This window comes from Neofelis nebulosa, chromosome 4, assembly GCF_028018385.1.
Source record: "Neofelis nebulosa isolate mNeoNeb1 chromosome 4, mNeoNeb1.pri, whole genome shotgun sequence".
NCBI lineage: Eukaryota > Metazoa > Chordata > Mammalia > Carnivora > Felidae > Neofelis > Neofelis nebulosa.
Window position 1 is genome coordinate 112,998,574 of NC_080785.1, and position 23,953 is coordinate 113,022,526.

Genomic DNA, 23,953 nt, shown 5'->3' on the forward strand with positions numbered 1-23,953 from the left:
TCTGCTCTGTCTAAAATTAATATAGGCTCTGATAAAACCCCAATAAGTTAAGCTCTGGCAAAATAGTTTCTCTTAAGGGCCTTGTTAAGAAAAACAGAGTGTTCTGGCATATTTCAACATGGTTACTTTCCCTTCTACTGTGAGAAGCAGGTTTTTTTCCTCTCTGAGTTTCACTGTGAGGACCTGGTAGAGCTTCAGAAGGTAAAGCTCACAAAGGTGTGGGACTCCACCCCTTCTGTGACTGGGTCACCCTGGAGTTTTTAACTCTCATACTTGTCCACACTGAGCCTCCACCAATTTGTCAATCACAGTTGAGCTTTTCCTATTCTGGTACCGGTTCCTGAGAAGGTGGCTTCTGCTTTGGCAAGTTGTGATTCTCTGCATTCGGCAGTCTGTCTCTCCAATTTGGGGGGCAGCCTTTGTCCTGTGACGTTCGTGGATTTAAGAGGATTTGTTGAATTTCCAGCTTGTTCAGCTTTTTACTTGTCGTTAGGATGGGCTGATGACTCCCAAGCTCCTTACATGCTGGACTGGAAACTGGGCACATGGTTGCCCAGCCACAAACTACATCTCCCAGCTTCCCTTGCAGCTAGGCATGGCCAGTAGGGTGTAAGTAGAAACCTTGTGAGCCAGAGAGCCTTTCCTTCCCTTCCCCTCTCCTCCTTCCTATGGGTTGGAAGGCAGATACAATTCTGATGAATTGGCTTCCACAGTGCAAGGGAGGACATCACTGTACGGAATGGCAGAGCCACAAAGTGGAAGGGACCTGGGTCCGTGGGTGACCACATAGAGCAGAGCTGCTCTGCCAACCAGGACCACGCACCTTTGGATTCTTACAGCAGGGAAGTAAAGTTCTAACCTCTTGGACCCAGAGTATTTTGGGGTCTCTTTATCAAGGCAATTTAGCCTGTACCCTAACTAATCCAGACCCCAAACCCTTAGCGAGCCCAGAGTTTCCTAGCCAGAGACAGCTGGCTGTGGTAGAAAGTACATGAGATACGGGCCGAAAACAGGCCTGCTCCAGGCTTGGATGCTGATTTACCCGGTAGCTCACCTACGCTCTCTGGGCACTTCTCCATCCTAATCCACCTCAACTTGCCTCCAATGAGCTGAGGGGCATATAAGTGTGGCGATGAACCACGGATGGCCGGGCAGTTGGTAAGAGCAGATTTTAATGAGGGACATCCCGAGGATGAAGCTTACTGTGACTATAGCCTATGAGAGCCCTCTGTGCCTCTGTCTGCAGATTTCAGGTGGCTAGACCTGGAGGCACTGTAGGAATGTGTCTTCTGGTGGCTCTTGGGTTTTATTAACATAATGGTCAAGTTGACTTTTTTGAGGACAGCTTCCAGGTCTGTGAATCTTAACACACGTGTAGCGTCCTGTGCTTGCTGCCATGGTCAGGATACAGAACAGCTGGCCCTTCTCACTGGGCGGGGCACAGGTGAGGCTCAACCTGGGTCATGCAGCTAGCAGCACAGCCGGGGGAGGCGGGCCTGGTGGGCTCAGGCTGAGCTGAGAGGAGCAAGCTGGGGGCAGCCCCCTCCTCAGGGCTCAGACCAGCCTCCTCAAGGCTCTTCCCTGCCCACTGGCCCCTGAAGAGTCCTAGGGGCCTTCTCAAAAAAGCCTGGCTCATCTGACAGGACCAGGGGTGAGGTGGCCCCCTGGAATGGCCACTGGCCTTGGTCTCTTTCCTTCCATTCCCAGAGGAACCATAGAGAAACTGGGTTGGGGCCTGTGTCACCCTGCTTAGGAGCCTGCAGTGGCTCCCTGATGCCTTCTTGCCCCATCCAAGGTGCTGAGTGTCTGAGGTCAGAGAGGAGGTTGGTCATTGTCTGTCCCCAGTCCCTGCTGCCCTGCCCTGGAGTGTCTGCTGCTCCCAGGCTCCCCCTGGGTACCCCTTGGTCCTCCTTCTCCCATGATCCCCTTCTGTGTCCCTGTAGCTTTGGCCCCAAGCTGCTGGTGCCACCTTCCTCCCACGGACCTGCAGCTGCCTCTTCTTCCCTCCTCTCCATCCATGCTCCATGGGGCAGCTCAGAATCCTCCAGTGGCTCCTGATCGCCTGTGGAAGAAAGTCCCGGATCCTCATCTGCTATTGGGTTCCCCCACTCCCGACCTTGCCACTGTCCCCCCAGGCACCTGGCCTCACCCCTGCCATTCCCCTCTGTGGTGCATCTGCCCTCGTTGGCTCGGATGAACCCCTCTAGGCTGGACTCCTGAGTAACTATTTTACCTTGATTTAGCACTGATTTCATGCATGTTGAGCTATTTGCTAACGTATCTTTCTCTCCTATGAGATGTTAAGGTAGGTGAGAACGGGCAGCTTGTCTTACTCTCTCCTGTGACCCCATGAAACCCAGTATCCACTGCATGCTTGTGAAAGAGGTGTTCCAGGTACTGTACTAATGGGGGCCCTTTCTGGCCCCACACTTTGCTCTTGCTGTTTCCTCACATTAGCATTTAATGTCCTTCTCTCCTCTCTCTGTCCATCGAAATCCTGCCTCTCATCTAGAGCTAGTTCAAGGGCAGCCTCTACCTGGAAGCCTGCAGTGATCACCCCCTCCTTATATTTCCCCAGCCTGTGTGGCCTGGAGGTTGGGCACAGTGTGCCTGCATCAGGCACATGGGTGACAGGAAGGGGGCAGTGCTGGAAGGGGAAAAGACTCCAGGAGCCCAGGGAGGGGATTCTGGGCCGGTTTGTGCATGAATGTAGGCAACTCTGCACTGAGGGTAGGGGAAGCACCAGCAGGTATGGGCTGATCCAGCAGCCCCAGGGTTTGAATGTGAACTCTGGCAGCAAGAATGCAAGGGAATCTGTGAGGAACGAACGGAAAGGATGTCTGTCAGGCTCTGTCGTGGGAGGCTCTGGGGTTATGTCCAGTCTCAGAAGGAGTCTGGGTCTCCAGGGTTCTGAAGATGTGATGCTGGTCAGGCTGACATGGAGGCTGGTCTGATGGAGGTCGGGCTGACCCAGGTGCCCACAGTTTGGGCCAATGGCCTCAGCAGGAGATGAGGAGGGTGTTGGCGAGTGCAGGAGCCGTGGAGGCTGGTGCCGAGGGCTCTCTCCGCAAGAGCTCACAGCCAGCCAAAGCCGTGTGCAGGGCGTCCAGGATGGCTGAGGGTCCAGATCTCCCCTCTGGAAGGGAAGAGTAGACAGGGAGGGCACGTCAGTTTGCTCACCATGGCCCACAGGGGCCCTCCCCAGCCCTCTCTTGTCTCACTCCCACTGAGGACCCCAGAGAAGCTGGCTCCTAGCACATAATTTCTGGCCTCCCTCTCGATTCCAGGGGCCATTCCAGGTGCTAGACATACCCAAGCCTTGCCCAGCAATGCCCTGTGAGGCTAGCAAGCAAAGGCTTATGACCAGTTGGTCATCCCATTAGCGTGTGAGGCCCTTTGAGGAGAGAGCTTGGCCTGGCTCGTCTTGATTTCACAAGACACAATCTGGCACTGATGTAATCCTACTGCCCCTGAACTTTATCCAAAAATGGCGACCATGTAGCTCAGTGCTTAAAGGAGAGACCTAAGGCTTTGGGTGCAGCTGGCACTTGGCCTCTCTGTGCTTCAGTCTCTCCATCTGTGGAATGGGCACAATAACAGAACCTTCTTCAGTGGGCTGCTGTCGTGATGCAGGGGGTTAAAACCATGTGAGGTGACTCTCCAGAGCCTGGCCCATAGTCAGCCTGCCGACTGAACTGAGAGCAGGGAACCCTGCCCAGTTCCCTTGGGGGTTTTGGCCCTGCTAGCTTCTGCTGGGCTCTTCTCCCCAGGACTTCTGTTCCCCTGCTCTTGTCAAATAGCATTTTGAACTGTTCCTGACTATGTACTTTCAGGGTGGTAATGACAGTGGAATTTTGCAGACAAGACACTCAGGACAGACAGTGCTGAGTCAGGCTACCGTCAGATGCTGTCCAGGCTCTGATAGACAGGAGAGATCTCCTACCATGCGTGGGGTCCTTGCAAGCATCCAGCGTGTTCAGCAAAATCTTCCCCAGGGCTCTTTTCGATATGTTCTGAAAAAGAAATAGAGACAGGGCTGGACTGCACTGTGGCTGCTGTGTCCTCGTTCAGCGGGTCGGACTTGGTGGCCCCTACGGGCTTCTGTATGGCTCTCTGGGGCACAGAGAGTCACTACCCCCCTCCCTTCCTGGCCCCCTGGCCCTAGGCTGGCAACACTGCTTGCTGGGCTTCTCAGAGACTTTTGGTGGGTGGATCGAGTGGTATGCGGGACCCATTCCATCAAAGATCACATATTTGTGGATTACCACTCATGTGCCCAAGGAGAAGTAGGCACTTGGGAAATAAACATGAATAAGAGCATTTCTATGCATGGTCTCATGTAACCTTTGCAACAGCTTATATTATTAGGCTCCTTTTAATGGGTGAAAAAAGCAGTGCTGAGAAAGAATGAGACATTCGGCCATAGCCACCCAGCAAGGAGGCAGAAGAACCAGCATTACCCACAGGCTGCATGGCCAGAAGCTGCCTGCTGGTGCTGGCTGCCCCTTAGCTCTTCTCCCAGGCTGTGCTAATCTGGCCTGGGCCTTGCTGGTTCTGTATCCTAGGCAGTCTGGTGCACAGGTAATAGCCTGCTTAAAACTCAGGCAAGCCGGGTTCAGATCCCACTTTCACCTTACAGCGGCTGTAATTCTAAGTTAATTGTCTCTCACGAAAAAAATTTTTAAATGTTTATTTATTTTTGAGAGAGAGAGAGAGAGAACATGAGTTGGGGGAGAGGCAGAGAGAAGTGGGGACAGAGACTCCGAAGCAGGCTCTGTGCTGACAGCAGAGAGCCTGATGTGGGGCTCGAACCCACAAACCATGAGATTGTGACCTGAGCCAAAGTTGGACGTTTAACTGATGGAGCCACCCAGGCACCCCTCAAAAAAAAATTTTTTTTAAATAGTTTGCTGAAGCTATTTAGGAACACGCTTGATTTCTGTACTCTGATATTTTGTCATTCACCTTGCCAAGAAATTACAATAATTTGCTTATGGATTCTCTTGGGTATTTCTGTGTAGATGAATATGATATATAATTACTGATAGCTTAATGTCTTCTTGTCTAATCCTTACACCTTTTCTTTTTTTTTCTTGTCTTATCGCATTGGCTAGAACAACTAGCTGGAATACAGACAGTGAGGACAGTCATGTTGGTCTTGATTCTGACTTTAGAAGGATTCCTTCTAACATTTCACCAATATCCGTGAGGTTTGTGAGACGTAGTTGGCTGAGACTCCTTATCTGGTAAAGGAGGGTCCTTACTGTTCTTTTTTTTTTTTTTAATGTTTATTTATTTTTGAAGAAGAGAGAGAAAGCAAGTGAGTGGGGAAGGGGCAGAAAGAGAAGAAGACATGGAATCCGAAGCAGGCTCCAGGCTCTGAGCTGTCAGCATGGAGCCCGATGCGGGGCCCAAACCCACAAACTGAAATCATGACCTGAGCCGAAGTCGGATGCTTAACCAACTAAGCTACCCAGGCTCCCCTATGATTTTCCTTTCTTATATTCATCCTTCTGTGGTTTTGAAATCAAAGTTAGGTTAGCTTTATAGAACAAATTAGAGAGCCTCCTCTTGTTTTTAATTACCTTCCCTGAGCCTCCTTTTCTGCATTGGAAAGTGGAGATAACACCTGCCTAATGTGAGGAAAGCTCAGAGCCAGGTGCCCAACATAGGCCGGTGCCCCCTTCTGAGAGCCCCTCTCGTTGCCCTGGGTGGGCCACCTCCTGTGAGCCTACCAGGTCCCGGAGCCTTTGCAGGAGCTGCACCACGTCTACCAGCTTCTCCTCCAGCAGGGACAGCCGCACCCTCTCTGTCTCCACCATCTGCAGCTCCAGCCTCAGCTGCTCATTCTCTTCCACCTTCCGCTGCAGCTCTGCCTGTGGGGACCAACGGGGACTCAGCGCCCACACTCACCGTGCTGTCTCCGGGCAGGACCCACAGCTTGCCTTGACCCTTTCTCAGAGGTCATCTGGCCCCCTCTGCCCCCCCCCCCCAGCCCAGAGAGGCTGCATGTCTGGCCTAAGGTCGCACAGTATGTTGGGTTAATGTAAGAATATGCATATTTTGGTTTCTATTGGAGAACTTCATTTTCCCTTCTCTATCCATATGCTTTCTTTTCATATATATATATATATATATATATATTTTTTTTTTTTTTTTTTTTTAATTTAAATGAAAAAAAATTTTTTTTTTGGTTGCAAGCAACAGAAACTTTTCTGGCTAGCTTAAACAGAAAAAAAAAAATTCACTAGTGGGCTAGGGGTCATTCCCAGAACAGACCGGTGGCTGGAGAAGCTCAGGGATGGGGCTGAGACAGTAGGACGGTCTCAGGCCTTTTGTCCAGGGGCCAGAGCTGAGAAGAACACTTTCCAGCAACTCTCCCATCTCTCTCAAGATGGAAGGCCTCAGGAGAGGGGCCTGATTGGGCCAGTGTGAGTCACTGGCCCACCCCTGGCCAGGGGAGCACTGAGACCGTGGGTATCCACTGGGATACCCACTAGGGGGCAGATGCCAGGCAGTCATAAAGTGTCACACGGCTATCTGCTTTCTAAAGCAGGGATGCCAGGAGTAAGGTGGTCCCTGTTCTTAGCACTGATGGAGGGAAAGAGAAGCAGCCGAAGACGTGGTGCCCTTAGACGCTCTGAGTCCTCTTTGGGCTTTGGGCAGGACAGAGAAGGCGTGGTGCCTATGCCTCCTTGCAGACGGGCCTGGAAGGTGGGCTTGGGGACACAGCTCATGTGCCTCAGTAACTCTCCTGATCCCCACTTCCTGGAAATTTACTTAGAAAAGGGGTGGTGGCTATGCCTTGTGGAACTGCATCAGACCAACGTCAAAGACAGCATGGGTTTAGAATTTCAGGTATATAAATATAAAACGATCTTCTATCAAAACGACAGTTGGCAAAAGCGCAATGTGCTGGGGCTTAATGAAATGGCGACTCTCAGTAGCACTCCACACTTGATTACTGTGGGATGGAGAAGTTGCTTGGAGTGGAGAGATGAGAAAAAAGGCCAAGCGGTCTCATTGAAACGGAGACACCTTGCCATTGGCTGTTGGTATTATTTGTCGGCTCCCTCCCTTACCCTCCATAACTCTCCTGGGGGGCAGTGTCCCTCCTCCCCCTCATCTGACTTTGATGGAGCTGCTAATCACTGAATCTTGCCCGGCTACCACAGGGACTGGCCCAGGGACACTCCCATGACCGAGGCTGGGCCGGTTGGCGTTCCTCCCTGAGGTTTAGTATATTGGGCTCTTATCCCCCTGGGCTTTCTTTAGGTGGGCCAGTGGGAGGCTGGAGCTGTGGTCCCTTTCCCCACCATACGGAGGAAGCCTTTCTGAAGTAGGGCGAAATGAGGCCAGCGCCAAGAGAAACACAGAGCAGATAGGTGGCAACAATCTAGTCTGAGTCGCTGGATCCAGCTGTTTCTGACGCTCATCTCCTCGGCTGTTCTTGCCAGCTCCATATTCTAATAAATACCTATTTTGCACGCAAGCTGTTCTGAGACGGTTCCTTTAACTTGCAACCAAAATATTCTTCGTTAAATCTACGACAAATCTCTTTGAGTCTTGGTTTACCCATCTGTGAACAGGGCACAGGACTTGGCTGACATCCCTCAGGGTTCTTCCAGCTATGAGAGACTTTAGCATTGGTCCAGACCTCGGCCTCTGGGGCTCAGCTGACCTCCTCCCCAGGTGTCCCCAGGGTCTTCTCACTGCAGCCCTGGGTCCCCAGCTGCTCCACCAGCATGGCGATGTGAGCCTCCAGCTCCCCCAGGGTACAGGCATGGTCAGCACTGCCAAAGTGGCCGAAGTAAGTCACGAGCTTCTTGGCTGTCTGTTCATCACACCTGCAGCAAAGGAGAGCACCAGCACTGTGGGGCTGCTTTCCAGAGTCTGCTCCAGCCTCAGAAAGTGGGTGTTGCCACCGAGTCTAAAAGCCAGGCCATGACACCCCCTGGTCAGTACCCCTCCCCTGGCTCCCCATCTGACTGAGAGGAAAAGCCAAAGGCCTCACCCAATGTGCCCCTCTGATCTCCCTGGCCTCCCTGTCATCCATCTTCACTCACTGTGCTCTAGCCACAGAAACCTCCTCACTGCCCCTCCAACATGCCTCAGGGCCTTTGCACTTCTTGCTGTCCCCTCTTCCCGGAATGCTCTTCCCTCATTTCCTTCAGGTCTTTGCTCCAATAGCACCTTCTTAGAGTGGCCTTCCTGGCATCTCCTCGCCCCTCCCTCTTCTGCTGCTTCACCTTATTTTCCTCCTACTTGTCACCACTCACTAGAATAGGGGCTCCAGGAGAGGAGGGCTGCTGTCTTGTTTATTGCGGTTCTCTCAGAGCCTCCAGATTTGTCTGGCACGAAGTAGGTGCTTAATAAATGCTTGTTGTTGACTTAAGGGTCGATGGTGACAATAGTCCTGGAAAGCTGAGAGCACCATACAAGATAATAATAAACATCAGCGCTGCCCCTTGGTGGCGTACCTACTGCGGTCAGGCACCTGTTAGGCATTTTATAGCCTTGACAACAAATCTTCACAAACCTCTTGCCTGCCTTAGAGACGAGGAAGCTGAGGCTCAGAGGAGTCAGGAGACTTGTCTGAGGTGCCCCAGGCATCTGGGTCTTTCTCCCCTCTAGGGTGGTTGTGAGGATTACATAAGTTGGGGAGTCAGAAGGCCCCTGACCTGGGCCAGGCTGGAGGAGGGCACCATAAACGCTGTTTCTCGCAGGAGCGACCGGGTAAGGAAGGGTCTGGTATGTCCTGGAATTACACGGAGCTGTGGGCCATGTCCTGGGATAGCGGCCAGGGGACTGAGAAGACACCAACGGTCATTAAAGCCCCCCACAAAGTGTGCCTTTGCCAGTCCCCTCATTTCATCCCCGCACATGCCGGGGGTGGGGGGCGGGGCATCTGATCACTTCCCTCCTATGGACTAGGGGACAGAATCAGGCCTGTCAGCCTCCTAAGCTCAAGTTCTGTCACTGTGTGAAGGGGCTCTGGGCCTCTCACACCCCCCCGCCGCCCCCCGTGGCACACATACCCACTCCTGCAGCTGGAGAGGCGAGCCAGCAGCGTCTTGACCTTGGCCAGTGACCTCTGCTCTTCCTGACACTTCTCGGCCTCCTCTTCTTCGTCGGAGGCGGCCTGGCCCTCCACTGAGCGGAACAGCTGCCCGTCCACTGCTGGAGAAACATGGGATGTGGGGACAAGGGACAGAGGGAGGGAACCAGACAGCCTGCCCCAGGGGGAAGCCACCAAGGCTCCACCAGGAGCCAAGCCGGCCACCCGGAGCCCCTCCCTGACACTCTACCCAGGGACCCTGAGAGAGAGAAACCCTTTTTCTTCTTCGCTTTCTACGATGACACAACCAGCCGGGACCTGTCTGTGCCCTCAGAGATGCAATATTATTCCCATTTGAGGATATGGCCATCCCAGCCAGGAAAGCCGTGGGGTGGGGGCTGGGGCTCTGCTGGCACACACACCAGGTTGAACAGGTTTTCAGCTTGCAGGGGGCTGCATGCCTTTGACACTCGAGCGGGGGGCAGGGGATGCAGAGGAAGAGCAGTCATACGCGTGACTCTGTGTGATCCCCAGCATGGCTGTGTCTGGTTGGTGTCCCCCAGTCTGGCTGTGCATCAGAAACCCCGGGTCAGTTGTGGCTTCCTGGTGTCCCGTCACCCAGCATCAGGCTGTGTCTCTGGGGGGGGGGGGACAGCCCCCGAATATCTCTCCAGGGGAGCCCTCCCTTTCCTCCCCACTCCACCCCAGCCCCGGGGACACAGATGTCCAGCCTGGCCAGGCAGAGTGCAGACTAGACGGCCACGGGACTGGTTCAGCCAGGGCAGCAGACCCAGGGTGGGCCGAGGACAATCAGGCCAAAATCTGATTCAAACTTCCAGGGAAGAGAAGGGCCTGCATTCCCCTGGCCTGGGAGTTGGAGGGTGTGGGTCTGGAGCTCCTGGGGGCTGTCTGGTCAGTAAAAGGGGAGCGCCTTCCGCACGATGGGTCCACGAAGGCAAGGCAGCAAGGGGTGCAGTTCTGCTGACATCTCGGCTGTGCCCAAAGCCTACTTGGACTTTTTAATTAATTCCCCGCACCACCACACCTTCCATCTAACTCGGGCCAGTTTGACAGTGACAATGGCCTGACCCTCGCAGACAGACAGTAGCCTGAGCAGCAAAGCTGTGCATGCCTTCCCCCGTAGAGGGAGAGGAGAATCAGAAGCAGCAGATCTGAGGTGGGCCTGGGCATCTGTGATCCGGGCCACCTGGCAGGTTTGGGAACCACTGATTCAGGTATCCTGACTTGGGACACCCGTCTCTCCAGCCTGACTGTCCCAGCTGGGTGGGCTCAGGGCCCTTGCGTTTTGTTTCAGTAGAAACTGTCCCGGACCAGAGCGCCTGGGTGGCTCAATCGGTTGGGTGTCTGACTTGGGCTTAGGTCACGATCTCATGGTTCGTGAGTTCAAACCCCACGTCGGGCTCTGTGCTGACAGCCTGGAGCCTGCTTTGGATTCTGTGTCTCCCTCTCGCTCTGCCCCTCCCCCGCTCACGCTCTCTCTCTCAAAAATAAATAAATGTTAAAAAAGAAAAAAAAGAAACTGTCCCGGACCAAACAGAACCAGGGTTGAGGTGACCGATCCATGACGTTTTGGTTGCGTGAATCTTGTTCCCAATATTGACGGTTTGTTTCTCGTCCTCGGGATTTCCTGGTGCTGTGTGTATGTGTGTTGTGTATGTGTGCATGTATATATGCGTGTGTGTGGGGGGGGTATCATCACAGTCACGGTCATTAACACGTCCTGGTGCCCGAGGCAGGGGCAGGCAAGGGGCTCTGAAGATAAACGGGAAAGATGGCACCCAGCGGCCCCTCCGTGCCTGCCCATGGCTGAGCCCAGCGAGCACTGTGTGCAGGGACAAACCTTCGTCCAGGGGTCTGTTCCCGGAGCTGCAGTCTGACTGCCAGGCTCCCTCAGGAGAGGTGTCTGGGCTTCTGGTCCCACTTTCCTCAGGTTCACCACTCTTGGCTTCTGGCTCTGGGCTGCCTCGTGAGGAGATTGGGAGCTGGGTGCCCTCTGACCTGTGAGCAGGGGAGAAGACACAGGTGCTGAGAGGGAGGAGGGGGCTTGGCCAGCTTCCTGCTGGCAGTGTGGGATGTGGACCCACCCTCTGCCACTGCTTACTCTGCACAGGTGAGCTGTCTATGATGTGCCTGAAGAAGACCCTGTGGTTGACCTTCCTGGCTCCCCACCCAACGGCCAGGATGTTAGAGTCAGACTTCCATGACAGACACTCCCTGTCCCAGTGTCCCTTGCATCTAAGGCACAGGCTGCAATCTAATTTTAGCCAAGGAGGCTAAAGGAAAAATCTTCTGGGGAGCCTCTGGAATGGATTTTTATCCCTTACTAAAAGTAAATCAGGAAAGAAAATGCCCTTCCTTCTTGCCTTTGGACTTTGTCGTGTGGATATGTTTGAAGCACTGGCAGCCATCTTGTGACCATGAGGAAATGGCTGAGAGAATTATGGAGTAGTTGAACAAGAGCCCTGATATCTTTCAGCTGCTGAGAGTCCTGGACCTCCCACCGCGGGACTTCTTATTATGGGAGAGATTTTTTTTTAAAGTCTTAATTGTTTCAGTTACTTTTAATTGGGCTTTGGAGAACCTACTTCACCCTCATCAATCAATGTTCTTGATATTCTAAGGTCCTCACTTGAATCTTCAGGGTCCGTGTCACTGCCCTTACAAAATCAAGGGAAAAAAAGAAAAACAAATCTATCCTAGCATGAAAATATTCACTAATGAACTGGCTGCTTATTAAACTAGTCCTTTCCTCCTCTTTCATTTTATACCCACATCTGTCTTTCATCTCTTCAGAATCTGTTGTTACTCAACCTCTCCCTGTCGGATGTAACAGCCCAATAGAAAAGAAAGGGCTGTGAAGTGAAATTTCACATCTTGGAAAAGAAGAGGCTGTGGGGGTGTCGTTGAAGGGGTACTGGGGAACCATGGGACTCGCAGGCAAAGCCACTGATGGTGGGAATGTGGCAGAGTTGGGCCAGTTTACAACCGAACAAGAGAAAAATCAACAGGATTAGGAAGGTCCAGGAGCACCAGAAGAGACTCGGGGGACTGGGAAAAGCCCTTAGAAAAACGATCAAAAGTCTCGAATATTTTTGCATAAGAGACCCTCCTCATGACCAAGTTGCAACAACAAGAAAATGTGACATTAAGGACGCCCCATTGTGTTTTCACACAGTTTTGTTGGGAAAATTATTCCAAAAGGAATATAATCAACCTGGAAACAGTCTACATCTAAGAATTAATACACTGTCCTACAGTCATGAAGATTGCTTTTAAAAAAGGAGTGAAAAGTGAAAAATAGAATTGCCGTGTGACCCGGCAGACCACTTCTGGGTATGTACGCAAAAGGTCTGAAAGCCGGGACTCAAGCAGATGTTGACACACCCTTGTCCACCGCAGCATGATTCAAAAGGTAGAAGTGACCCAAGTGTCCACTGATGGATGAATGGATAAAGTGTGATCTATCCATACAATGCAATATTATCTAGCCTCCCAAAGGGAGGAAATACCAACACGCGCTACGACACGGACGAGACTTGACTTGGTGCTCAGCGAAAGAAGCCAGTCATCAGAGGACAAATGCTGTATGATCCCACTTCTGTGAGGTCCCTAGAGCACTCAGATTCCTGGAGACAGAAAGTAGGAGGGTGGGTGCCGGGGGCTGGGGGCCAGGAGAACGGGGAGTTAGTGTTTAATGGGGACAAAGTTACATTTTGGGAAGATGAGAGAGGTTCTGTGGATGGGTGGGGGGATGGTTGCACAACAGTGTGAATGTACTTAACGCCACTGAACTGTGCACTAAAAAATGGCTACAATGGTTAAGTTGTATGTTATGTATACATGGTACAATGGGGGGAAAAAAAGAAGGAATAAGTAGTTGAAAACATCACCTGGTTTTATCTGCTAAGTAGCACAAGAAACTCACTTTAATACATTTTGGGTTTATTTTTCAAGTTAAAGCCTCAGTCAAATCAGACACAGGCCACTCTCTTTGGTCCCATTTTGTGCAGATTCACTTCAGTGGATCTCTCCGGGCCAAGTATTATTGGAAACTGAGGACCCTTCTGCTCAGTTCAGGAGTTGCTGTTTGAAGTCACCGGTCAGTCCTTGCCCACACAGACCACTGTAAAGATAGAAGCCACACAACACCGTGGATGAAGCAGGGGCCTTGGTGCCAGCCCTGGCCTTGCCAATGAGGAAGTGGCAGTGGGACTTGGTCCCTATTTTGCAGATGGGTCGCTGGAGCCGATGACCTCTGAGGTCCTCCCATCTCTGCTTGCGTTCTGGTGATCAGGCCTGTGTGAGTATTCAGAGGAGCCAGCTTGGCCAGCATGCGTGTCAGGGAAACGACAGCAGCCGTTCCAGAGTGAGTGGGACACGGGGACGCGGCACTGCAGAGAGTCCTAGCAGGTGTGGGTGCCCAGTGTTTGTTGGGTGGATTCAGCATCGGGGTAACTGTCTGCTGAGCCAAACAAGAGGGGATCTGCGGGACTGCACTCGGGACCCAGAGCAGGGCATCGGCCGCCTGGGGCCACCCAGCACCTCCTCCCCGTTGGTGGCAGCTTCCCCGACTGCCACCCAGATGTCTCACCTGCTCACCTACCCCTACCACCAGTAGGAAGTCTGCTCAGAGGAGGGCGTGGCGTGTGGCTCCTCCCCATCCTAATTAGCATGATCCCATCCCTGGCCACCGTGATTGGCCCAGGCCTGCACAGGTAGCCAATGAGACCAAAGGAACTGTCTGCTGGGGTTTCCCGCGGACCCGCTGGCTCCCTGCCTGGTGAGATCTGAGGACACGTAGGGGAGATGTGACAGCCCAGGGGGCAGGCTGTAGATGCAGGGAGCTACAGAGAGAGCCTGAAGATGACAACAGAAACGACGTCCTTAATGACATGATTTGGGTTGCTGGATCAGGGCTAACCCTGAACTTTTGTGTGTGTGTTTTAAAAATTTTTTATTTTGGGGAGACTGGGAGAGAGGGGCAGAGAGGGAGAGTATCCCAACCAGGCTCCACGCTTAGTGCAGAGCCCAATGCCGGGCTCGATCCCAGGACCCTGGGATCATGATGTGAGCAGAAATCAAGAGCTGGATGCTCAAGCGACTGAGCAACCAGGAGCCCCTAAACGTTTGTGTTTTACGAGCCAATAACTCTGACTAAGTCCTGTATTCAAGCTCCTGTAATGCAAGCCGAGAACAGGGATCTGGCTTGGCAGCCGTCAGTGTGAAAAGGCCATGGGCGGGTATTCTTGTTTAAGCATGACGCCATGTGAGGTTTCCAAAGGCTCATACAGCCCGGAGAAGAGAAGACACGAGGGTATGGGGTCACTGTTTCCAAGACTCAAAGGTGGAGACAAGTAGCCTTTTTATGGCCCCAGAGGGTGATGCTTGCCCAGAAGGAGAGAAGGAGGGGGAAGCAAAGATGAGATTTGGAGAATCAGAAGGAGGCAGTTTTAGCTCACTGTGAGGAATGACTTTCTCACAGGGATTGCTGACCAAGAACAGAATGGGCTGTCTTGTAAGGTAATGAGCTTCTGGGCCAAGGAGGTATGTAAGGAGGTAAGGGACTTCAATGGGCTGGAATTTTGAACAGAGTTGGAGGCCGAACTTGACAATATCTACATCTTCCTACTCTGAAATGCTGCTTTCCCCCCTAAATTATTTAAGGGCTTCAACAAACAATATGAGACGGAGGGACCCAGCCCTTATTTACAAGTTTCCTAGCATAGGCTAGCACTGGCACCCTGGTCCCTCCTCTCCCCACATGCCCACAGCCACTTGAGTCTTGGAAACCCTGCCCCAAGTGCAACTTTGTGCATTACCAACAATAACCAAAAACAACAACTACATCTTTCAGAATGCTTACTTAGGTGCCAGGCACTGTTCTCAGTGCTTTAAACATTTTCCTCGCAGCAACCCTAGGAAGTAGGTACTGCCATTACCCCCATTTTGCAGAGGCACAGACAGCCAGAGTAACTTCCTCAAGCCTCACAACTCAGTTCTGGAGCTGCTGGGATTCACGCTCAGGCCACTGGCTCCGGGCCCACACCTCCGTGGCCCTGCCACGTGGGAGGAAGTTTGGGAGGCAAGGTCTGGAATGACCCAGCCCAGCCACCATTCTCATTAGGTGACTATAGGCCACAGGCAATGAAATCGGGAAGAAGAAGCCACTGAGAACAGAGTGTGGAGAGTGGGACGGGGGCGGATATGCCTCGGAATTTTCCAAGAAGTAAAATGTGGCTGCAAAGCAACAGAGTGTCCCCAGGGACGCCGAGCGTGTGCTACCTGGTCTAGTAACTGGTATTTGACCGAGTCTGTCATTACCACCCCCTCACCCTTCCTGCTGATTCACTCCGTAGGGTCATTCGCATAGTCACGTAAATGTGCTGTAATATCTCCACCTTAATACCAAAAACAAAAGCCAGCCAATGAAATAACCCTCCCCAGCATACAGGTTCCCCCACCTACCACCCCTCTCTCTGTCCGGTTTAGGGCAGAACTTCTAGAAAGAGCTGCCTCGGCTACACATGCTGTTCCGATCTCACCTTGTCACCCACCACGGCTGTCCTGTGAGACCCAATGGCTGCCTCTCAGTGCTCATCTGGCCGGTGAAATGAACACTACACTTCCTAGTGCACACGTCATGGTGCACGTTTCATTTTTTTCACATTTATTTTTAATTTTAGAGAGAGCAAGCAGGGAAGAGGGGCAGAGGGAGAGAGAGAGAGAGAGAGAGACAGAGAGAGAGAGAAAGAGAATCTCAAGCTCGGTGTGGAGCCCAACTTGGGGCTCAGTCCTACAACCCTGGGATCCTGACCTGAGCCAAAATCAAGAGTCAGATCCTCAACGCTCAACCTATGGAGCCAACCGGTGTCCCCATAGTGCACATTTCATGGGGTACGTTTCACGAACACTACTATATAGAAGGCAATGGACACTACATTACTCCCTCACCTGGTCACTTTCTTCAGGTGGCTTCCAGGAGACAGCTCATCCCTCCCTGGTGCTCCTCCTTGTCTACTTGGCTCGTTCCTCCTCTTCCTCCCTACTCCTCTGTGCTGGCTGGCATGCCCTCAGACCCCACCTGAGAATTTTATATCCATTTAGTCTTTAAGGGGTCTCAGCCAATGCTGTGGCCGTAAGAGCCGATGACTTCCAAATGTATCTCCAGCTTTGGCTTCTGGGATCCAGTTTTATGACAGCCTTACCCAGCTTAACTGCTGCCTTGGCATCTCAACCTGGATGTCCCACAGGCATTGCAGATGCCTCCGAGTATCCTTGTCTTTCTCCGTCTGCTCCCTCTGTTCGCCCTCAGTGAAAAGCGCCAACACTCACTTGGCCCCCCAAAGTAGAGGTCATACATGAAGGTGGAGAGTCTGACCCATCACTCAGTTCTGATCCCATGTCCAGACCAGGGGTGCTGGAGGGAGACAGAGGGCCATTCTATAATGCTATTGTGTGGCCACTCCCATGCTGGGTTTGGGCAGGTGGGGACAGAAGTGGGAAGGAGGCAGGGGGAGTGCAGCCCCTGCCCTCAGTGGATTTCTCGGTGACAGGGAGTCCAGACCCTTCACTCTTCAAGGCAGTGCCCACTGGACTCGGGGCCAGACCCTCATAGACAAGGAGGGTGCTGGGTCTGCAAAGCAGGGAAGGTGTCCTAGAGGAGGCAGGACTTGGGGTTGAACAGAATGAAAGAGGCTTGGGCGGAAGAGGAAAGGCAGCAGGTGTCTCTGGGGACAGATCAGGGGCAGCAGGGCCAGAGAAAAGGAGTCACAGTAGACCAGAAAGGGCTGAACAGGCCCTGATTGGGCACCCCAACTCCGGGCTGGGCCTTATGTGTGCTGTTTTGAGTACTGCTCAATGGACTTAGGAGGTCGATATCTCTCAGAGGAGGAAAAGGTTAAGTCACAGGTGGTTGAGGGCCAGCAGAGATCCGGACCTGGGTCCCTCCTCTCCAAAGCCTGACCTCGCCTTGTTCCGTTGTCCCATTCCCTAGGTCACCAGGCCTTGGAAGGTCCCACATCTTATAGATGGTGGAAGCAAGCAGAGGTTGAACCATATGGAATTGCTGGGTTTTGCTTGTTTGTTTGTTTTTTTTTTTGAGAGAGAGAGAGAGAAGGGAGAACATGAGGGGCAGGGGTGGGGGGGTGGGTGGTGACAGAGAGAGAGTGAGTCAGAGGATCCGAAGCGGGCTCTGTGGCTGTTGGCTCAGGGCCCAATGCGGGGCTTGAACCCACAAACCACGAGATCATGACCTGAGCCGAAATCGGATGCTTAACCGACTGAGCCACCCAGGCTGATTTTGCTGATTCAGACCTGCAAAGGGGAATTTAAAATGGTTCAGTCTGATAGGATGTGTATGGATAAGGTCTCTCAATTGATCGGTTGCAAATCTGTCACTTCAGCGGTGAGTACCTTGGTTTGTGAGAGGCTTTGTTAGAATTTTCTAGGCCTATAGGGCTCCTGGCTGGTTCAGTCGGTGGAGCACGTGACTCTTGATCTTGGGGTTGTGAGTTCAAGCACCATGATGGATATAGAGATTACTTAGAAATAAAAAGAAAAGAAAAAAAGGGTTTTCTGGGCCTAGAAAGCTGATAGCCATCCACCCTAGGACTGGGCCATATAGCCCGGTGGTTTAAGGAGTGTTTCCCATAAGAATGGGTCCCTTCGAGTCGGCTCTGGGCAGGAGATGGAACTGCTTGGGGACAAGGCAGAGGGTCACCTGTCATCTTGCTGAATGAGCTGGGTGCTATGGCACTTCCCCCCCCCCCCCCCCCCCCCCGCCGACCCACAGGTCCAGCCTCCTTGAAACACCAGTCCCAAGGTCACAGAGCAGACACTGTATCATGTTACGTCTCTACCCTCCCTCCCCACCCCCTGGGCCATCAGTACTTGCTATCATGGTCATTTTCTGGAAGATAGCTCTGACCCTGCTCCAAAGCCCTCTGTGGCTCCCATGGCCAACTGGAGAGGTCCAGATCCCCTGATATCTGAACCCCTCCATGGAGGAGTTTCTGAAGTTGCAAAGCAAAGATCTGACGGAGGAAAGAACACATTTTGCTCAGGAGAGCCCTCTGGGTGGGGACAAGTCCCTCTGCTCCCTCCCCATCCCCCGTCCTGCCACTGTACGGGAGTACAGTAAGGGAGCAGAGGTCAGCTCTGACCCCGTGTCTCTTGCCTTCAAAATGCTTCAGTTGCTCTCTGTGGCCACCAGGAAGAACTTCAATATCCTTAACACAACATCAAGGGTCCTCCAAGATCTGACCTAACCCTCCAGCCTCATCACTGGTGATGACCACCGGGCACAGCACAGCCAGACCCACCGAACTCCTGTGTGTTGCTCTTGGGGCCTTTGCGCGTGACAACCACAGCCAACACCTGTATGGCCTCACCGTGTGCCAGACACGACACCATTCTGAGTCTTTTTATTTATTTATTTATTTATTTATTTTTGGGACAGAGAGAGACAGAGCATGAACGGGGGAGGGGCAGAGAGAGAGGGAGACACAGAATCGGAAACAGGCTCCAGGCTCCGAGCCCTCAGCCCAGAGCCTGACGCGGGGCTCGAACTCACGGACCGCGAGATCGTGACCTGGCTGAAGTCGGACGCTTAACCGACTGCGCCACCCAGGCGCCCCACCATTCTGAGTCTTTTAATGCAAACTGCTCTATTCTTCCCAGTAACCCTAAGAAGGAGTGATTTCTTGTTCTTCTTCTTCTTTTTTAGTTTGTGCATTTTGAGAGAGAGAGAGAGAGAGAGAGAGAGAATGTGCATGAGTTGGGGAGGGACAGAGAAAGAAGAAGAGAGAGAGAACCCCAAGCAGGCTCTGCACTTGGTGGTTTGGAGCCCTGGGTGAGGCTCGATCTCACGACCATGAGATCACGACCCGAGCCAAGATCAGGAGTTGGACACGCAACTGACTGAGCCACCCAGGCACCCCTGAAGGAGTGATTCTTGTTACTGCCATTTTATAGATGAGGAAACTGAGGTGCAGAGAGCAATTTGCCCAAGGCCACACAGATTGCCCCATCTTCAATGTGCACCCCGAGCCCAGCAAGTTCAGCCTGGAAAATCCTACTGGCCCTTTGCTCTCCCCTCTGCAATGCAAATACCACTTCCTCTCAGAACTCCCCTCTCTCTCACCTGGACTCCCAGAGCTCACATGCTCTCAGGTGTCCTGTTATGATACATGTCCCTCACCAGACAGAGGTTTCCTCCGGGCATCACAGGGACAGAGTGGCCCAATAATGAATTAGTGAATGAGGGCATGAATGTGTGAAGGGTAGGTCAGGCCTGGACAAGTCCTGAGCCTGGGTGAGGATCCCAGCTTCCTCCCTCACCTTGTGCTCTTGGATTGTTCCAGAAAGGACAGAAAGGAGAGCACTCATTGTGAAGCCACAAGGCCTGGGTGGCGCCCCAGCTCTGATCAGCTTTTCCTGTGGATCAGGGGCTCATCTGTGCACCTCACTGAGGGGCGGACCCTCAAAGTGAGAGGGTGTCGTGCTTTCTTAAAATGCACACCTTTTTGGCCACTGACCCTATTGCTTACTAATATAGGTTTCCTTTCCTAGGAAACATGATTACCAGCCGTGGAAAGCCAGTATCTCCTCCCACATAGAAAGTAACAACAGCAACAAAAATACATAAAAGAACAACAAAACAAAATGAGTCGATTCTACCTAGCCCTGAGGTTTCTGTCTGCCTCTGAACCCGAGACTGCTTTTTCTCTCTTAAAGTGGGTTAGCCCGGAGGCGCTAGAGATTTGCCTGTTCCAAACCAGGACTGAGGAGGCCCAGCCTCCTCGCTCCATGCCTCCCTGGCCTGTGACCCCTTCTGTGCCTTGGTGCCACTTTCCTTTGGGAGCCATGGAGGAACTGGGGGCGGTGGGGGGGGGGGGGGACTCCTGTGACTGTAGAGGTACCTGTCACTCAGTAAGCACTGGAGAAGGACCCCCTTCCCAGTTCCAGGTGGTTCTGGGGCAAGGTGGGTGCTGGAGGCTGTCCACTGTCCCCTTATACCCTCGCTTCTGGACAGACCTGAGTCCTCGTGTGCGGTTGGGCGTTCCCTCCAGCTGGCCGCATCTGTGCACTTCCCGGAGGCTGGGGTGAACCTCTGATGTCTCCCTCCTGTTGAAGGCCGACGGCCACATCTGGCCACCAGCCCGGCGGCTTATGCAATCTGACAAAGGCCAGATGTTGCTTTCTCCCTTCCTCCAGTCCTGTGGCTCTTGGCTGTCAGTTCGAGGTCCCCAACACACAGGCCCCTTCTTGGGATCCACGATGCCGAGAGGGGTCTCGGGAACTGCCTGATCTGGGTCGCGTCCCGCAGGACTGTGGCTCTGCAGTGTGACCCCCGGGTCTCCATTTCATCCTCCCATTCACTCGTGAGTAAACACGGAGGGGTCCTGGGTCCCATGAGGGTGACATGAAATGACACAGTACTTCCAAAGCTGGGGAGCCCCGGCCTCCACTAACATTCGAGGCCATCCAAGGTGGCGCTCAGATGGATAGTTGCGTGTGTGTGTTTTAAACAGCTGAGCATTCATTTTGACATGTATGAAGCACAAATAACAAGCACACCAAACAATTTCAGTTTTCTGTGTATGATAGTGTTATACCTTTCTTTTCTTTAAAAAAAAAATTTTTTTTTTTAACATTTATTTATTTTTTTGAGAGACAGAGAAATACAGAGCATGAGCAGGGGAGGTGCAGAGAAAAGGAGACACAGAATCAAAAGCAGACTCCAGGCTCCAAACTGTCAGCACAGAGCCCGACGCTGGGCTCGAACTCACGAACCGTGAGATCATGACCTGGGCCGAAGTCGGTCGCCTAACAGACTGAGCCACCCAGGCGCCCCCTTTCTTTTCTTTTTAAACAATGTTTATTTATTTACTCATTTAAAAAATGTTTATTTATTTTGAGAGAGAGAGAGAGACAGCATGAGCATGAATGGGGGAGGGGCAGAGAAAGAGGGAGCAGGAGGATCCCAGGCAGGCTCCACACGGTAAGCACAGAGCCCGACATGGGGCTCGAACTCATGAACTGTGAAATCATGACCTGAGCTGAAATCAAGAGTTGAATGCTCGACAGACTGAGCCACCCAGGGGCCCCTACCTTTCTTTTCAATAAATTTATTTAAGTAAAAAGAGTGAGATGATTTAAGGAAAAATAGTAAATAATAATAGCACAGGTGCTATGCAGATAATGGCAAAAAGTGACACGGAGCCTAGGAGAATGTCTGAAGCTTGGCGAGCCTTAGACCAGCACACGGTAAGCTCCAGAAGCTATGAGAGCTGCACTCTTTACGGCCTCAGCCACTTGGTTAGCCCCTCAGGGGAAAGGACCCCAACTCTAAATATGGGCACCCTCTTTTTACAATGGCTATTTTGGAATGGCCCCACATGAGCTGGATAAATAATATACTCAATCCTCACAAATATTCGAAAAAATTCGAAAAAAATTAATGTGATGTGCTAACAGTGATTTAAAGGAGAAAGGAATGTTATAATACACATTTCAACATGTAAATATTCAGATGTAATGATACTTTTAGGTGGTTAAACCTACGTATAATGGCTTTTTTAAAGTTAAAGTGTACTTAACACAATGTGACATTAGTTTCAGGTGTATGACACAGTGATCACACATTCTGCTGTGTTCACCACACGTGTAGCTGTCCTCTGTCACCATACAACACTGTTACAATACCAGTGACCATGTTCCCTGTGCTGTACCTTCATCCCATGACTTACTCATTCCATAACTGGAAGCCTGTATCTCCCACTGCCCTTCACCCATTGTGCCCATCCCCCCACCCCTCCCCTCTGGCGGCCATCAGTTTGTTCTCTGTATTTATGGGTCTGTTTCTACTTTGTGTTTGTTTTGTTATAACAGCTACAGTTGAATTTGAGAGTCATGACGTAATATTCAATTGCATGTTGTTGACATTCTTTCCCTATATTTGGCATTTTGAAATAAGGGCTAAGAAAATATATTCAGATGGATGGATGGATGGATGGATGGATAGGTGACTGGATGGATGGATGGATGGATAGGTGACTGGATGGATAGATGGATGGATGGATGGATGGATGGATGGATGGATAGGTGACTAGATGGATAGATGGATGGATAGATGGATGAATAGATGGATGAATAGATGGATGGATGTATGGATGGATAGGTGACTGGATGGATAGATGGATGGATGGATGCATGGATGGATGGATGGATAGGTGACTAGATGGATAGATGGATGGATAGATGGATGAATAGATGGATGAATAGATGGATGGATGTATGGATGGATAGGTGACTGGATGGATAGATGGATGGATAGATGGATGAATGGATGGATGGATGTATGGATGTATGGATGGATAGGTGACTGGATGGATAGATGGATGGATGGATGGATGGATGGATGGATGGATAGGTGACTGGATGGATAGATGGATGGATAGATGGATGGATGGATGGATGGATGGATGGATAGGTGAATGGATGGATAGATGGATGGATGGATGCATGGATGGATGGATAGGTGAATGGATGTGTGGACAGATGGGTTGATAGATAAGCAGACTCACTGGGACACAGCATAATAAATGCCAGTGGACACAGACATTCCTTATCAGCTGGTCAAGCACAAGTGTTGTCAGTGTCTAGGATGTGGTTTTGAAATGATGAGCAATTCTTGGAAAATTCCAAACAAAACAAAGTATAACCTTCCCACTACTCACGCAGCATTACATTCTTGGAAAATCCATTGTACGTTAAAGCTATGCAAAGAATTTGTGGTTATATGTAAAGCAGCGTTAGATCCCAGTCTCAGACAATTGTAGTGACAGCAAGTTTTTCACAGAATGAATGTCCAGACATTTGGAATCTGTGTGGGGTACAGGGCAATCCTGGGTTGTACAGGACCTGTGCAGAAGCTTGCATCCCTGGGAGGGCCCCCCTCAAGGGCCAGGAACACTGTCCCCCTATTCATTGAGACAAACACTCCCTCCCCACAAGTTTCCAGAACATCCCTGGAGGGAAGCTGCTTCCAGAGAGATGCCTTGTTGCAGACTCCCTCCTTGCTCCTGTTCTAACCTCAGGTCCCACTGGCTATGGGAGCCTCCACCCAAACCTGGCTCTAGGCTGCCTCATGGGGGGACTATAAGGTGCCCAATTGATGGATTTGGACTTGGAGGCTGCCGGTTTGGCCACTTGGACCATGCCAATGCCCTGGGGAAGCACCCAGGATCTCCATTGGCCAGTGCCCTCTGGTCTGCAGCCATTCTGGCCACCCCCTCCCCCCCCCCCACCATGTGGTCTCTGGGCTTGCAGAGCCACGAAGGATGGGGGATTGGCTTGTATCTGTTTACTCCTGGGCCAGCCTCTCAAGCAAGGGTGCCCTCATCAAGTCCCTTCCCCTCACTGAGACTCAGCAGCCCCAAGCTTTTAAATGGGGAAGTTGCCCCTGCTCATGGATGAGAGCTGGGGCTAAGTGAGGGACGTGTGCACCTGTTCACACTGTAGGCACGCATCCAACTCTTGTTAGCTCCCATCCTCTGTTCACAACTGCCTCCTTCTCTATTCATTTTGTTTTTAAAAACCTCAAATAAATGCTTCAGCACAGGGATAGTCGCCCAGTTTCTTAATCTGACCTGTGCCGATGAATATGGTGGCTGCTTGTCATACTGGGTTACTGAAATTTAAACTAATTACAGTGAAATTCAGCTCCTCAGCATGTGAGCCACATATCAAGTGCTCAGTAGCCACATGTGGCTTATGGCTACCATATTGGACAGTGCAGATATAAGGCATTTACATCATCACAGAAAGTTCTGTTGGACAGCACTGAGGTTATGATAAGAAGGTAAAGTAATA

The 23,953-nt window shown here is 51.7% G+C and overlaps 1 protein-coding gene across 1 annotated transcript in view; it reads right to left on the bottom strand.

Annotated features, from left to right (window-relative positions):
* Positions 1-1,155: 1,155 nt before the first annotated feature.
* The window catches only part of EFCC1 (EF-hand and coiled-coil domain containing 1), a 41,596-nt gene continuing 18,798 nt past the window's right edge, over positions 1,156-23,953 (bottom strand). The window contains exons 4-9 of the mRNA XM_058723568.1: positions 10,920-11,077; positions 9,039-9,177; positions 7,682-7,847; positions 5,736-5,876; positions 3,944-4,013; positions 1,156-3,136 (exon numbers count right to left, since the gene is read on the bottom strand). Coding sequence (XP_058579551.1) covers positions 3,000-3,136; positions 3,944-4,013; positions 5,736-5,876; positions 7,682-7,847; positions 9,039-9,177; positions 10,920-11,077 — 811 coding nt within the window. The 3' untranslated portion in view covers positions 1,156-2,999. The remainder of the gene's footprint in view (positions 3,137-3,943; positions 4,014-5,735; positions 5,877-7,681; positions 7,848-9,038; positions 9,178-10,919; positions 11,078-23,953) is intronic.